At 39.3% G+C, this 17,386-nt stretch overlaps 1 protein-coding gene across 1 annotated transcript in view; it reads right to left on the bottom strand.

Moving 5' to 3' along the window:
* Window positions 1–17,386, bottom strand: part of IQCH (IQ motif containing H) — a 236,794-nt gene that overhangs the window by 114,345 nt on the left and 105,063 nt on the right. The window contains exon 9 of the mRNA XM_043470878.1: window positions 16,305–16,343. Within this exon, the coding sequence (XP_043326813.1) occupies window positions 16,305–16,343 (39 nt within the window). The remainder of the gene's footprint in view (window positions 1–16,304; window positions 16,344–17,386) is intronic.

The following is a 17,386-nucleotide window of genomic DNA, read 5'->3' as shown; positions in this document are numbered from 1 at the left end:
AGTAATTTCCTTGAATTTTGAAGCATATTTTTATAGCAACAAACTTTTGCATACTTTTTGAGTCATTATAGGCATAAGAACAATGGAGAAAGCATTTTACCAAGACTCTAGCCCTTTCTGAGCTAATCAAGGCTCTAAAAGAGAATGCAAACTATTTGGTAGATGGAAACAAATTCCTTTTTCTGGGACGGGCAAGAGGGAGTTAGAGAAGCAATGCGTCCTTCAGCAGACACCAACCCCGGCAGAAGAGCTCAGCTCCTGGTGGAAGACAAGGGGCACATGTTCCAAAAGCAGTATCACCTGGCTACATTTCTGCCTTCCTTCAAGAAAAAGATGGTGGGGAAGTCAGAATTCAGAGAAGAATGGCAGTACTTCATCACTGAAGAAAAGACATGCAAGATAATCACAGACGTACGGAACTGGCTGGTCCTGCCAGTTATGTGGTTGATTTTGTGAACAGACCCTGAGATTCCTATAAGAAGTACAGTTACGGACGAGATTCACTGGAGAGTCTTGTCTCCTTGGTAACGTTAAACTAATTTTGAAATTTCTTTTCTTTACAATGAGTCGTGTGGGATTGGAGCAATCTTGAGAGAAGTTTAGAAAGGTGTGGACTCTTAAGCCTCTTTTGGACAGTGCCCTTCCAGGGACTATGTCTAGGGCATTGAATACAGCAGCAAATGCATCTAAGACCTTTTGAAAGAATAGCTGTGCAGTGGGGATGGGGTGACCGAATTGCACAGGGGCTGTTTTAGAACAAAGGGATTACACCTCCCTACCTTCTTGGATGATATTCCAGTAAAGACATGCTCTCAAAGGAAACACACTCTTGGACATCAAATAGACCACTCAGGCACGGGGAAGCTATGGGTTTAGAGTCAGCTAAAGCATAACTGTAGTACATCTGTCACGGAGAATGCCACACTTGGGAACACTTTAGACTTAGAGCAAGAAAAGACATGTCTCTCAAGAGAAAGGCTTCCCAAATTAAAGCAGTGCATCAGCATTGTGAGATCCATTGAGCAGGTAAAGACAAAGCTGCTTCACAGCCTGCTAGGAATAAGAGCCCTGATTAAAGGTCACACCATGCTTCAGGTCCTGGTTCCTTCTGCCATCCTTCCCTTACTATTTATCTCCATGAACTTGTCGGCAATTATTTGTTGCTTTCTTTCCTCCTTCCTTCCTCATTCTCTCCCTCCTCCCCTCCCCCACTCTCTCCTTCCTTTCTTCTTTTCTTTCTCTCTCTTCTTTTTCCTCTCCTTCCTCTTCTCCTCCCAGCCTCTTTCTCTCTCCTCTCTTTTGTTTAAGATGTGCTGTACTACAATGCAGTGCTACCGACTCAATAGCCACTGTTTCCTTCTAGCAGTGATGGCTGTCTTTTGCGCCATCTGCATACTCAGCTGGTCCTTTTTGGGACACCAGTCACACCTTTGTGAGAAGCCTGCCCTTACTAATTGGCCCACATAGAGTCCAAATCTGTGGCTGTGGCCTAACTATTAGCATCCTGTTCTAACTGAGTCAACTAGCTTGGAAATTCTCTTCTTCATTTGCAAAGTGGAATTACTAACTAGGTGACTTTGAGAGTTTTTGGAGCAGTTCTTTAGATTAAAAATTCTAAGTCTAAAACAAGCAGAAAGGCAGGATGTTGTTCAGTCACTGAGTCAGGTCCGACTCTTTGCAATCCCATGGACTGCAGCATGCCAGGCTTCTCTGTTCTTCGCGATTATGTGGAGTTTGCTCAAACTCATGTCCAGTGTGTCGGTAATGCCCTCCAACCATCTCATCCTCCTTTGTCCCCTTCCCCTCCTGCTGTCAATCTTTCCCAGCATCAGAGTCTTTTCCAATGAGTCGGCTCCTTGCGTCAGATAGGCAAAGTATTGGAGCTTCAGCATCAGTCCTTCCAATGAATATTCAGGGTTGATTTTCATTATGATTGATTCGTTTGATCTCCTCACTGTCCAAGGGACTCTCAAGAGTCTTCTCCAACACCACAGTTCAAAGGCATCAATTCTTTGGTGCTCAGCCTTTTTTATTGTTCAACTTTCACATCTGTACATGACCACTGGAAAAATCATAGCTTTGACTATACAAACTTTTGTCAGCAAAGTAATGTCTCTGTTTTTTAATATACTGTCTGGGTTTGTCACAGCTTTTCTTCCAAGGAGCAAGCATCTTTTAATTTTATGGCTACAGTCATCTTCCACAGTAATTTAGAGCCCAAGAAAATAAAATCTCTCACTGTTTCCATTGTTTCCCCATTTTTAGCCATGAAGTGATGGGACCAGATGCCATGATCTTAGTTTTTAGAATGTTGAGTTTTATGCCAGCTTTTTCACTCTCCTTTTTCACCTTCATAAAGAGGCTTTTTAGTTCCTCTTTGCTTTCTGCCATAAGGGTGGTGTCATCTGCATATCTGAAGTTACTGATATTTCTGCCTGCAATCTTGATTCCAGCTTGTGCTTCATCCAGCCTGGCATTTCTCATGTACTCTGCATATAAGTGAAATAAGCAAGGTGACAATATAGTCTTTTTTTTTTTTTGACAATATAGTCTTAACATAGTCCTTCTCCAATTTGGAACCAGTCTGTTGTTCCATATCCAGTTCTAACTGTTGCTTTTTGACCTACATACAGGTTTCTCAGGAGGCAGGTAAGGTGGTCTGATATTCCCATCGCTTTAAGAATTTTCCAAGTTTATTGTGATCCACACAGTCAAATGTTTTAGCATAGTCAATGAAGCAGGAGTAGATGTTTTTCTGGAATTCTCTTGCTTTTTCTAGACCCAACAGATGTTGGCAATTTGATCTCTAGTTCCTCTGCCTTTTCTAAATCCAGCTTGAATATCTAGAAGTTCTTGGTTCACACAGTTGAAGCCTAGCTTGAAGGATTTTGAGCATTACTTTGCTAGCAAGTGAAATGAGTGCAATTGTGTGGTAGTCTGAACATTCTTTGGCACTGCTCTTCTTTGGGATTGGAATGAAAACTGACCTTTTCCAGTCCTGTGGCCACCACTGAGTTTCCAAATTTGCTGGCATATTGAGTGCAGCACTTTCACAGATTCATCTTTTAGGATTTGAAATAGCTCAGCTGGAATTCCATCACCTCCACTAGCTTTGTTCGTAGTGATGCTTCCTAAGGCCCACTTGACTTCATGCTACAGGATGTCTGACCCTAGGTGAGTAATCACACCATTCTGGTTATCCAGGTCATAAAGATTTTTTTGTATAGTTCCTCTGTGTATTCTTGCCACCTCTTCTTAATATCTTCTGCTTCTGTTAGGTCCATACCATTTCTGTCCTTTATTGTGCCCATCTTTGCATGAAATTTTCCCTTGATATCTCTAATTTCCTTGAAGAGAGCTTTAGTCTTTCCCATTCTATTATTTCCTCTATGTCTTTATACTCTTCACTTAAAAAGGGATTCTTATCTCTTCTTGCTATTCTTTGGAATTCTGCATTCAGATGGGTATATCTTTCCTTTTCTCCTTTGCCTTTTGCTTCTTCTTTTCTCAGCTATTTGTAAGGCCTCCTCAGACAACCATTTTCCCTTTTTGTATTTCTTTTTCTTGGGGGTGGTTTTGATCACTGCCTCCTGTATAATGTTATGAACCTCCATCCATAGTTCTTCAGGCACTCTGCCTATCAGATCTAATCCTTTGAGTCTATTAATCACTTCTACTCTATAATCGTAAGGGATATGATTTAGGTCATACCTGAATGGCCTAATGGTTTTCCCTACGTTCTTCAATTTAAGTCTGAATTTTGCAATCAGGAATTCATGATCTGAGCCACAGTCAGCTCCCAGTCTTGTTTTTGCTGACTACACAGAGCTTCTCCATCTTCGGCTACAAAGAATATAATCAATCTGATTTTGGTATTGACTATCTGGTGATATCAGTCCATGTGTAGAGTCATCTGTTGTCAGAGGGTGTTGGAAGAGGGTGTTTGCTATGACCAGTGCAGATGATGATTACATATATCAGTAAGTCACAGATGTGAAGTGAAAAAGACAGGCCCAGTATTAGCTTCTAAAATTCAGACATAACTGCCTCAAAGAAAAATTCCAGGAAAAAAAAAGGCAGGTGTTTAAATCTAATCTGAATGTTTTCATCAAAAATGTTCTTTTCAAACATGCGGATAGCATGTGGATATAGGACTAAACTGTAGCCAAAGATCTCTAAATTGGGTTTAAACACGATCTCCTGGTGGTAAATGGTCCAGTTTTTGGGATAATCCAACATGGATATCACCTTCAGAGAATGATTTGCAAAGAAGGATAGACTAAACCACTTTTGAATCTATTAGCCAATGTTCAGTTTCTCAAACAATCAAACATATCCACTAGTAATTAACCTAACCAGTTCCACTGTGTGAAAAAGATTAAGTTCTTCCTGCTATTACGGCTCTAACAGAGAGCTTAGTTCCGAGTATGAGTGGAGTGACCGCCAGAGATGGAGAATTCATTACTCCCTGATGACCAGGGATGCCATTTGTCTGGCCTGTTCTTTAATATTCACTAAGGGTTTACAGTGTGTTAAGGTTTGTACAGAACAGACACCAAGACCTCAGCTTGCTAGACTTGTTTGATAGATACATACAATATTCAGAGACAACAGCTGACCTCATCAGGGTTCGGGAATTGAGCACAATCACACACCTGAACTTTAGAGCATAAGGAGTCTTGAATGTCACTGGCCTCACCTTTAACCCAAATAAGATATTGTGGGTCCAGGGAAATGAGCCTTGGCCTTGAAGTCTTTCCAACCTGGGATCAAGTCCAAGCTCTGCCACTATGTGCTATGTATTCTTGGACAACTTACCATCTGCTATAGACTAAATGTTTGTGTCCTCACAAATTTCATATGTTGAAGCCTCAGTCCCCAGAGATAGGGCCTTTGAGAGGTAATTAGGATGTGAGAGTGGAGTCTTCATGATGAGATTAGTGCCCTTATGAGAAGAGACAAAAGAGATCTCTTTCTCTACCATGTGAAGATACAACAAGAAGGCAGCCATTTTCAAACCAGAAAGAAGGCTCTCATCAGAACCCAGCCAGACTGGCACCCTGACCTTGGACTGCCAGCCTCCAGAACTGTGAGAATTAATGTTTGCTGTTCAAGCCACACACTCCATGATATTTCATTATAGCAGCCTGAGTGGACTATGACAACGTCCTTTCTGACACATTTCTTATCTGTAAAAATGAGAGGTTCCTATGATGTTGTTGTGAAGATTAGAATATACGTAAAGACTTTTCCACTGCCTGTTAAACCAACCCTGGTGAACATGCCAGAGAACCATGGTGTGGTGGAAAAGTGATGGATTTGAAGAATACTGAGGAGCCAGGTTGTCACCACCTTCCTCTGTGGCCTTAGGAAGTCACTTCTCTCATGGGGTTTCAATTTACAACAGGGCACTTCTAATTTTGACACCCTATGTCTCTCTGACTTAAAGTGTTATCTCTCCAGTACTATCTGTGTTTAATACACTCCTGGAGCTAGTCAGGCCATCAAATCAAAGGCAAACATCTCCAATAGCTTTACTTCATGTACCATGAAAGACCCCCAGGTTTGTCTCTTTTCCCCCCTTTTCTAACTTTTATACAGGAAATCTAGCAACTTACAAACTATAGTAGTGAAATAGCTACCTGCACCAACTCGGTGTAAAGATGGTTATGGGGAGAGAATCCCAAAAGGAGATAGTCCAGTATTTTGGGTCAGCAAATCAACAGAACCACTCTCAGTCTGTAGGACATAGAAACTGCATAAGGCTTAAGGGTCAGTTAAAAGTGAGAGTCAGAGCCCTTCACCTTTACAAAGAGAATAAACAACAAAAATAGAGAACTCATTGAGTTGAGTGTAAAGGCCACTCAGATCAGCAGCAATCCTCCAGGGATAGTTTCTGTAATTGTTTTGAAATCTATCTTTATTTAAATGGTTTTTCCTGAACTCTAAAACACTTCCTGAGGAGAAAAAAATATCCTCATCGCTGGTTTTGGAGCAAAACCACTCAATGGATCCAGTTCTGACTGAAGATCAAACAACAAAATCAAGAAGATTTTTTAAATAGATGGAATCTGTATTTAGTCAAATGTAAAGTTTCCTTTTCCAGAGACACACTTTGCTTTACTGCTGCATTGATCTCATCTTTCCTGCTACCCTTCTGTGACTCTCTGAGAGAATGTGCCGTAGTTCAGGGCCTCGTGGACAATGATGATGGAGGGGCAGAGCCTGCTAGGGACATGCACCGAATAGGATGGGAATCCAGAGCAGCCCGGATTTCTAGCTTCCTGAGGAAAAAGCACAGTATCACCTTCTCTATAGATAAAGGAAAGAGAGCAAGCCTTGAGAAGGCCCTCTGTCATCACCAAAGTCAAGTCTGACGTGACAATTTTCTTGAGGAAAAATGTGTGTACAGCAAGTCTGTTGATCACAGATTGCTAAACACTTGCAGAATTCTTATAATACCTCATCTTGTCACACTCTCTATACCTACATATATTGGACAGTCTAAACCGTTTGTTCAGTTTTTTTTCTATAAGATGGTTCTAGTAGAACTTAGTTGTCCTTAACTTCATTTGAAACAATTTCGTTAGAATGTATTGTGCCAGCTGTCATATCAGGTGCATTAAAAAAAAACCAAAATTGGTGAATTTTCTTTTTTCATTTTTTTAAAAAAAGAAATTTGGCTGTGTTGGGTCTTATTGCTGTGCATGGGCTTTCTCTATTTGTGAGTGGGGGCTGATCTCTAGTTGCGAAGTGTGCGGGCTTCCTATCACAGTGGCTTCTCTTGTTGCAGAGCACAGGGTCTAGGCACATGGGCTCGGCAGCTGTGACTTGAGTGCAATAGAGTGCGGGCCCAGTAGTTGTGGTGCATGGGCTTCGTTGTTCTGCAGCATTTAGGATCTTTCCAGACCAGGGACTGACCGGTGTCCCCTGCCTTGCAAGGTGGATTCTTAACCTCTGGACCACCAGGGAAGCCCCCACATGGGTGAATTTTTTGTATAGCCATTTTAATATTGAAGATGGAAGAAAAAAGACATTGTGGCATATTATGCTTTATTATTTCAGGAAAGGTAAAAATGCAGCTGAAGTTCAAAAAAAGATTTGTGCACAAAGACAGAAATATAGATCAATGGAACAGAATAGAAAGCCCAGAGATAAATCCACGAACCTATGGACACCTTATCTTCGACAAAGGAGGCAAGGACATACAATGGAAAAAAGACAACCTCTTTAACAAGTGGTGCTGGGAAAACTGGCCAACCACTTGTAAAAGAATGAAACTAGGACACTTTCTAACACCATACACAAAAATAAACTCAAAATGGATTAAAGATCTAAATGTAAGACCAGAAACTATAAAACTCCTAGAGGAGAACATAGGCAAAACACTCTCCGACATAAATCACAGCAAGATCCTCTATGACCCACCTCCCAGAATATTGGAAATAAAAGCAAAAATAAACAAATGGGACCTAATGAAACTTAAAAGCTTTTGCACAACAAAGGAAACTATAAGCAAGGTGAAAAGACAGCCTCAGAATGGGAGAAAAGAATAGCAAATGAAGCAACAGACAAAGGATTAATCTCAAAAATATACAAGCAACTCCTGAAGCTCAATTCCAGAAAAATAAATGACCCAATCAAAAATGGGCCAAAGAACTAAACAGACATTTCTCCAAAGAAGACATACAGATGGCTAACAAACACATGAAAAGATGCTCAACATCACTCATTATCAGAGAAATGCAAATCAAAACCACAATGAGGTACCATTACACGCCAGTCAGGATGGCTGCTATCCAAAAGTCTACAAGCAGTAAATGCTGGAGAGGGTGTGGAGAAAAGGGAACCCTCCTACACTGTTAGTGGGAATGCAAACTAGCACAGCCACTATGGAGAACAGTGTGGAGCTTCCTTTAAAAACTGGAACTAGAACTGCCATATGACCCAGCAATCCCACTTCTGGGCATACACACCGAGGAAACTAGATCTGAAAGAGACACGTGCACCCCAATGTTCATCCCAGCACTGTTTATAATAGCCAGGACATGGAAGCAACCTAGATGCCCATCAGCAGACGAATGGATAAGGAAGCTGTGGTACATATACACCATGGAATATTACTCAGCCATTAAAAAGAATTCATTTGAATCAGTTCTAATGAGATGGGTGAAACTGGAGCCCATTATACAGAGTGAAGTAAGCCAGAAAGATAAAGAACATTACAGCATACTAACACATATATATGGAATTTAGAAAGGTGGTAACGATAACCCTATATGCAAAACAGAAAAAGAGACACAGATGTACAGAACAGACTTTTGGACCCTGTGGGAGAAGGCGAGGGTGGGATGTTTCAAGAGAACAGCATCGAAACATGTATATTATTTATGGTGAAACAGATCACCAGCACAGGTTGGATGCATGAGACAAGTGCTCGGGCCTGGTGCACTGGGAAGACCCAGAGGGACTGGGTAGAGAGGGAGGGGGGAGGGGGGATTGGGATGGGGAATACATGTAAATCCATGGCTGATTCATGTCAATGTATGACAAAAACCAGTACAATATTGTAAAGTAACTAGCCTCCAACTAATAAAAATAAATGAAAAAAAAAAAAAAGATTTGTGCAGTGAATGAAGAAGGTGCTGTGACTATGGATTGTGTCAAAAGTGGTTTGTGAAGTTCCATGCTAGAGATTTCTCACTGGCCAATGCTCCACAATTGGCCAGATGAGTTGAAGTTGACAGTGATCAAACTGAGACATTAATTGAGAACAATTTACATTATACCATGTAGGAGATGGCTGACATACTCAAAATATCCAAATCAAGCACTGAGAATCATTTGCACCAGCTTGGGTATGTTAATTGCTTTGATGTTTGGGTTCCACATAAGGGGGGAAAAAAACCTTCTTGACTGTATTTCCAAATGCAATTCTCTACTTAAATGTAACAAAAACATTCCATTTTTAAACAAATCGTGATGGGCGATGAAAAAAATGTATGCTGTGCAATAATGGGGAACAGAAGAGATCATGGGACAAGCAAAATGAACCAACAAAAACCATACCAAAGGCCAGTCTTCATCCAAAGAACGTGATGTGTATATGGTGGAACTGGAAGGGAGTCAGTCCTCTATTATAAGCTCCTTCTGGAAAACTAAATGGTTAATTCCAAGAACTGCTCCCAAGTAGGCCAAGTGAAAGCAGCACTCAGTGAAAATCATCTGGAATTAGTCAACAGAAAATGTATAACCTTACATCAGGATAATGTACAACCACATTTCTTTGATGACCAGGCAAAAGCTGTTACAGCTTGGCTGGGAAGTTCTGATTCATCCACCGTATTCACCAGACATTGCATCTTTGGATGTCCATTTATTTTGGTCTTTACAGAATTCTCTTAATGGAAAAAATTTCAAATGCCTGGAAGACTGTAAAAGGCACCTGGACCAGTTCTTTGCTCAAATAGAACAAACTATTGGGAAGATGGAATTACGAAGTTGCCTGGAAAATGGCAAAAGATAGTGGAACAAAAGAGCAAATATGTTGGTCAATAAAGTTTTTAGTGAAAATGAAAGATGTGTCTTTCACTGTTACTTAAAAATCAAAGGAAATTTTTGGCCAATCCAATATATTCTACTTTATTCTAATTCATAGCATTCGCCACTACCTCATGTTAAAACAAACAACTTTCCTCTTCCCTTATTAGAATATAAATCCCAAGAAGGCAAAAATTTGATTTGTTTTGTTCACTGCTATATTCCTAGTACCTAGTACACTGCCTGACCCACTGTGAAAAGTCAATAGAGAATCTCTGAATGAATGAATGAGTGAGTGAATAGTAAAATTTAAACTCAAAGCCACTTGGGCTAGGTTTATAGCTCAATGCTGTTCTATGATCACACAAATTATTTGTAAACTCATAGCTTCAAGTTTGGAGCACTAATATTTTGGTTATTTGTATCTGAAAATGTCTGTATCCTTTGACCAAGGAGTTCTATTACTGGAGAAGACTCTTGAAAGTCTCTTGGACTGCAAGGAGATCCAACCAGTCAATCCTAAAGGAAATCAGACCTGAATATTCATTGGAAGGACTGACACTGAAGCTGAAGCTCCAATACTTTGATCGTGTGATGCGAAGAACTGACTCACCGGAAAAGACACTGATGCTGGGAAAAACTGAAGGTAGGAGGAGAAGGGGATGATGACAGAGGATGAGATGGTTGGATGGCATCACTGACTCGATGGACAGGAGTTTGAGTAAACTCCAGGAGTTGGTGATGGACAGGAAAGCCTGCTATGCTGTAGTCCATGGGGTCTCAAAGAGTCAAACACGACTGAGCGACTGAACTGACTGACTGATGAAGATTTATGCACAAATTTGAAAGATGTTCATGGCAGTTTTATTTATAACAAAACTGGAAGCTTTTTATTAATAACTTTAATACTTGTCAATAATTTGACATTTATAATTTAATGTCAAACAATCAGGTAATGGCTTCTGCCTTTCTCCTTTTCCTAGGGCCATCAGGGTGAGCGTCATAGGGGGCGTGGAAACTGCTTAAAAACAATGACCTGGTCTAATATCTTTTTATACAGATAGGGGAAAGGAGACTGCAGGGCAATCATATGTTCAATGTCACATGTGTTGCTTGATTAAAATAGTTCAGCTATAGTGTAAAATGTAGTTTTCTAAAAAGAGGATTAAGAAAAATGATGGGAAAATACTAAAGACAGTAACAATATTGCAAAATGACTAAAAGAAGACCCCACATTTGATATTACAGTGTTACCACTCAAACCTAATCTTTCTACACCAAAAGATATTTTACAATAGAGTATATGGCTTAAGAAGTAGGATTTTCTTTTTCTATTTCTTTTCCTTTAGTTTGGAAAAAGTTTCTAGACTACATAAAAGTATAGAGAATAATAAAAACATCTATTGTGGACATACATTAATCTTTTGTCTTCTTTGACATATATATATTACATATTTTGTCACATATATATGTCATACATACATATATATATCCATGACTGATAAACTTGTGAGAGTAAACTAAGAAAATCCAGTATCTTTAAGTCAGGAGGACCTCCATGAGGATGAATTATGTTGTTCTGTGAAGTCCTACTGTTAGATAATACAGATTATATATAATAGAGATACATGAGAGATATATGCACACACATATATGTATATATGTAGCAAAGAAGACAAAAATATATATATTTAAATTTTTAATATTTAAAATGCAGTACATTTTATACATTTATAATTATATCACACATTAAAATATATTTAAATTATTTATATATTTCTATATGTTTAAATAAAGGAAACAAAACATTAGGTACAACTGAAGTCCTCTATATTTCATTTTAGCTCATTCCTCTCCCTCCACCATTCTCAGAAGCAAATACACTCATGAATTTAACCTGGACTCTTATGTCCCATAAATGTATTTCTTTGCTTGTTTTATCTATATAGGTAGATTTTTTAAATCAAAATATTAATCAAAATTAAATGGATCTTAACATAGTTGTTAAGATAACGAAAAGATTTAATTGTTGAGAGAGGTAATTTTAGCAACTTCAAGCCTTTGAACTAGATTCCTTTTTTTTTTTTTTTTTAATTTCTTGAAATAACTACTACGAACTCTACTATGGTCTATTATTTTATTCCTTGGATCCTTACGCTGAACTTGACTGACTCAAACTTATCATTCAACCAAATGTATTGATACTTAGTTAGATGATCGAGGAGATAGAAAAGGCTGTTGAATTCAGAGCCAATAAAAGCAGACCTGAGAGCAGAGGTGATCACCACTGTCCTGATACCGAAGGAAATAAAAAGACACCAGAAACTGGATATACACATGTATGATACTGAACACAGAACATTTTAAAATTACATTAGGGAGGCAGAGATTTATCTTTTAGAAAGAGTTCCATCAAAAATTATTGAGAGATTTAAAAATATCTAATGTTTGGGGCTCTAGGCAGTCATGAAGTTCATTCTGGCTCTGTCACTTGTTGGATGACCTTCCAACAAGTTGGATGACCTTCACTTCCCTGTATGTAGGTCCTCCCACTATAATGGGAATAATAATAGTACCTACTGCATAGAGTTGTTGTAAAAATGAAGTGATGTTCCTTGTAAAAAAGTTCAGTGCCTGGCACAGATAACATACACATGCATGTTAGCTGCTGGTAGTAAAAGTAGTAGTAATAATATCTGGAAACCCGCCCATGAGGAAAAGTTCATAACCTGGTATGTGGACAGGGCACAAACTCTGGAGCCTCTCTACCTCTTTACCAGCTGTGTGGGCCTGGGAGCAATGACAGTACAGAGGTTTTTCTGGGCTCCTGCGAGCACTCAGTCAGTATGGAAAACACTTAGTGCATGTTTTAAGAACACAATCAATATGAGCTGTTAGAAATATTCCAGATAGAGAAAGCCTTAGTATTCTTAAAGCACATCCTAATTTTAAGGTGCAGAAGCAAGCTCACAGTTTCCTTAGAGCAAGAAGTAAAGGGAAGTTAGGTGATTGAATTGCATTGATTAGTTTGTCCAGGAGCACCCTCTGTCTAGGTTCAGAATGACTGTATGCTGTCACTGCTGTAAATATAGCCCTGTCTGCTCTCAGGTCTGCAGGAGTATGAAGAGACCCAAAACGTGAACTCTCTTTCCTTGAGAAGAGGTGACTAAACTCCCTCTGAAATTCTGATAAGATCACAAGAGAAGGAGGCCTAGAAGATGCTCTTAAAAATAGACCAGTGACCAGTTTTCCCAGCACCACTTGTTAAAGAGGTTGTCTTTTTTCCATTGTAAATCCTTGCCTCCTTTGTCAAAGATAAGGTGTCCATAGGTACATGGATTTATCTCTGGGCTTTCTATTCTGTTCCATTGATCTATATTTCTGTCTTTGTGCCAGTATCATACTGTCTTGATGACTGTGGCTTTGTAGTAAAGCCTGAAGTCAGGCAGGTTGATTCCTCCAGTTCCATTCTTCTTTCTCAAGATTGCTTTGGCTATTCGAGGTTTTTTGTATTTCCATACAAATTGTGAAATTATTTGTTCTAGTTCTGTGAAAAATACTGTTGGTAGCTTGATAGGGATTGCATTGAATCTATAGATTGCTTTGGGTAGTATAGTCATTTTCACAATGTTGATTCTTCCAATCTATGAACATGGTATATTTTTCCATCTGTTTGTGTCCTCTTTGATTTCTTTCATCAGTGTTTTATAGTTTTCTATATATAGGTCTTTTGTTTCTTTAGGTAGATATACTCCTAAGTATTCTATTCTTTTTGTTGCAATGGTGAAAGGTATTGTTTCCTTAATTTCTCTTTCTGTTCTCTCATTGTTAGTGTATAGGAATGCAAGGGATTTCTGTGTGTTAATTTTATATCCTGCAACATTACTGTATTCATTGATTAGCTCTAGTAATTTTCTGGTAGAGTCTTTAGGGTTTTCTATGTAGAGGATCATATCATCTGCAAACAGTGACAGTTTTACTTCTTCTTTTCCTATCTGGATTCCTTTTATTTCTTTTTCTGCTCTAATTGCTGTGGCCAACACTTCCAAAACTATGTTGAATAGCAGTGCTGAGAGTGGGCACCCTTGTCTTGTTCCTGATTTAAGGGAAATGCTTTCAATTTTTCACCATTGAGGATAATGTTTGCTGTGGGTTTGTCATATATAGCTTTTATTATGTTGAGGTATGTTCCTTCTATGCCTGCTTTCTGGAGAGGTTTTTATCATAAATGGATGTTGAATTTTGTCAAAGGCTTTTTCTGCATCTATTGAGATAATCATATGGTTTTTATCTTTCAATTTGTTAATGTGGTGTATTACATTGACTGATTTGTGGATATTAAAGAATCCTTGCATTCCTGGGATAAAGCCCACTTGGTCATGATATATGATCTTTTTAATATGTTGTTGGATTCTGTTTGCTAGAATTTTGTTAAGGATTTTTGCATCTATGTTCATCAGTGATATTGGCCTATAGTTTTCTTTTTTTGTGGCATCTTTGTCTGGTTTTGGTATTAGGGTGATGGTGGCCTCATAGAATGAGTTTGGAAGTTTGCCTTCTTCTGCAATTTTCTGGAAGAGTTTGAGTAAGATGGGTGTTAGCTCTACAAGTGGAAAATTGGTCAACCACTTGTAAAAGAATGAAACTAGAACACTTTCTAACACCATACACAAAAATAAACTCAAAATGGATTAAAGATCTAAATGTAAGACCAGAAACTATAAAACTCCTAGAGGAGAACATAGGCAAAACACTCCGACATAAATCACAGCAAGATCCTCTATGACCCACCTCCCAGAATATTGGAAATAAAAGCAAAAATAAACAAATGGGACCTAATGAAACTTAAAAGCTTTTGCACAACAAAGGAAACTATAAGCAAGGTGAAAAGACAGCCCTCAGATTGGGAGAAAATAATAGCAAATGAAGCAACAAAGGATTAATCTCAAAAATATACAAGCAACTCCTGCAGCTCAATTCCAGAAAAATAAATGACCCAATCAAAAAATGGGCCAAGAACTAAACAGACATTTCTCCAAAGAAGACATACAGATGGCTAACAAACACATGAAAAGATGCTCAACATCACTCATTATCAGAGAAATGCAAATCAAAACCACAATGAGGTACCATTACACGCCACTCAGGATGGCTGCTATCCAAAAGTCTACAAGCAGTAAATGCTGGAGAGGGTGTGGAGAAAAGGGAACCCTCCTACACTGTTAGTGGGAATGCAAACTAGCACAGCCACTATGGAGAACAGTGTGGAGCTTCCTTTAAAAACTGGAACTAGAACTGCCATATGACCCAGCAATCCCACTTCTGGGCATACACACCGAGGAAACTAGATCTGAAAGAGACACGTGCACCCCAATGTTCATCCCAGCACTGTTTATAATTGCTAGGACATGGAAGCAACCTAGATGCCCATCAGCAGATGAATGGATAAGGAAGCTATGGTACATATACACCATGGAATATTACTCAGCCATTAAGAAGAATTCATGGGAATCAGTTCTAATGAGATGGATGAAACTGGAGCCCATTATACAGAGTGAAGTAAGCCAGAAAGATAAAGACCAATACAGTATACTAATGCATATATATGGAATTTAAAAAGATGGTAACGATAACCCTATATGCAAAACAGAAAAGAGACACAGATGTACAGAACAGACTTTTGGACTCTGTGGGAGAAGGCGGGTGGATGTTCTGAGGGAATAGCATTGAAACAAGTATACTATCAAGGGTGAAACAGATCATCAGCCCAGGTTGGATGCATGAGACAAGTGCTCAGGGCTGGTGCACTGGGAAGACCCAGAGGGATGGGATGGGGAGGGAGGGGGGAGGGGGGATCGGGATGGGGAACACATGTCAATCCCTGACTGATTCATGTCAATGTATGGCAAAAACCACTACAATGCTGTAAAGTAATTAGCCTCCAACTAATAAAAAAAAAATAGACCAGTGAATTGTGAAATAAGTACTTTATCATTCCAAAGTACTTCCACACATGATAACACCTCTAATCCTCATAGCCACCCTAGAGAAAGGAGGTATCATCCCAATCTCTTGGAGGAGGAAAGTGGGATATGGAGAATTGAAGTGACTTGCTCAAAGTTCCTCTATTAGTAAGAGGAAAATCTGGTTCTCTCTTGCTCTGTTCCTTACTAATTGAATGTTCAAAACTTCTTTTACCCACACATGACCCTTTGGAATGTTCCTTGCTGGCATGTACTTTTCTTTGTGGGGACTATTTTATTTTTCCAACTTTTTGGTTTCCTTGTTTGTTTTGGTCAGCTTAACTCTAAATCCCACACCCTTACCTATTATAGCATAGATGCAGACTGCAGTGCACACGTGTGTGAACACACGCACATCCCTGTGTGCACGTGTAAGCTCATGCTGGAGAACAACTGGAATCTGTTCTTTATATTTTATTATTTTTAAGTGTATTTTTAAAAGACAAAAATCTTTGATAGAGGTCAAAGACTGATATGATTCAGAAAAATTTGAGTATGCTAAATCACTTTTTTGGACTGCAGCCTGAGAAATAGTCCCCAAAGGGAGGGGGGAGTGTTTTTCATTTTAAATGAACCATATTTTCTGAAAACATGATTTAATTTCTTTTATAAAAGAAGAGGGAAAGAACTTTTGTTGGTCTCCAGCTGTCAAACCTGCCCCCGATACTTCTGCCCTGAAGCAAAAGGAAGGGACATCAGGTGACAGACCCCAAATTTCAACTAGTCACACAAATTACAAACCTTCTTATCATGATATCCTCTTGACTTTCTGCCTTTCCACTACAATGAAGAACAGACACAGACAGTTTAAATCAAAATGACTCTCACGGGTAATTTTACAAAACAAATAGAAGGCACAGAGTCGCCCCCTCCCCCCACTTCCCCAGCTTTCCCTGCTGGGCCAGCCTGTTCCCTCTTTCCAGGCAGGCAGGAGCTAATAATTAGAAAGACCTTCCCCACCACAGACAGTGATGCTCTGTTTGCCAAGAGCCCTGTTTGCTTTGAAGAAAGAGTTTGACAAAATAAATATTAAAAACAACCAACTATAATCAGATGCCAAGTTCCATTTTCAAGAAAGGGCTTCTCTATGTGGCACCTCACTGCCTGGTGGTGGGGACTGATCCAAGCTCTGTTATGGGTTTATCACAAGGCCAGGCCTATCATAGTCTTTCTCTTAGCCTTTCAACTTCCATGCTAGGACACTTTCCACAGAGACTATAAATAATTTCATTTACCATTAAAGAGTCAATTCAGAAATGTAGCAACTCGGGACCATTATGAAAGTCTTTAGATACTACTGCTTTTAGCACTAGGGGAAAGCTTGGTGAAGTCAGTAGACAGGAAATTAAAGGCAGGGTTAATCAGCACTCAGGAAATGTCATTATTTAAAAAGAAATTTTGTTTTTTTAGGTATTCCGCTCACTGGATAAAACTTAGTCATATTTACATTACCTGTAGCTCTGTTACCTATAAACTGTGGAGCCTGAGAGTGCCAACATGGTGAGAAGCAAAACAGGTGCGCCTGCCTGGTCCCATTATGCACATTAGCCCATGGCCTTGCACACACAGCCTGTTAAACAGCTGAGATAGAAACAATGATGGTGAAGGCCAAACACTAGCCTGAAGGCCTGTCTGTCTTGGGATTTGGCCATTTACATTGAATTTTTTTTTTAACCCACGTTTTTCATGAAACACAAATATTTGCCATGGCAACTGGGGTGTCACATGACATACTGCTACATAAACAGCTTGGAAATCTCTTAAGGAGAGACAGCCCACCCGTGCTGCAAATACAGTGAAAACATCTTGAGAAAGACATGGAC

The sequence above is a fragment of the Cervus canadensis genome, chromosome 6 (assembly GCF_019320065.1).
Source record: "Cervus canadensis isolate Bull #8, Minnesota chromosome 6, ASM1932006v1, whole genome shotgun sequence".
NCBI lineage: Eukaryota > Metazoa > Chordata > Mammalia > Artiodactyla > Cervidae > Cervus > Cervus canadensis.
Note: the sequence above shows the minus strand (reverse complement) of the source record. Positions and strands in the feature narration are given on the sequence as shown.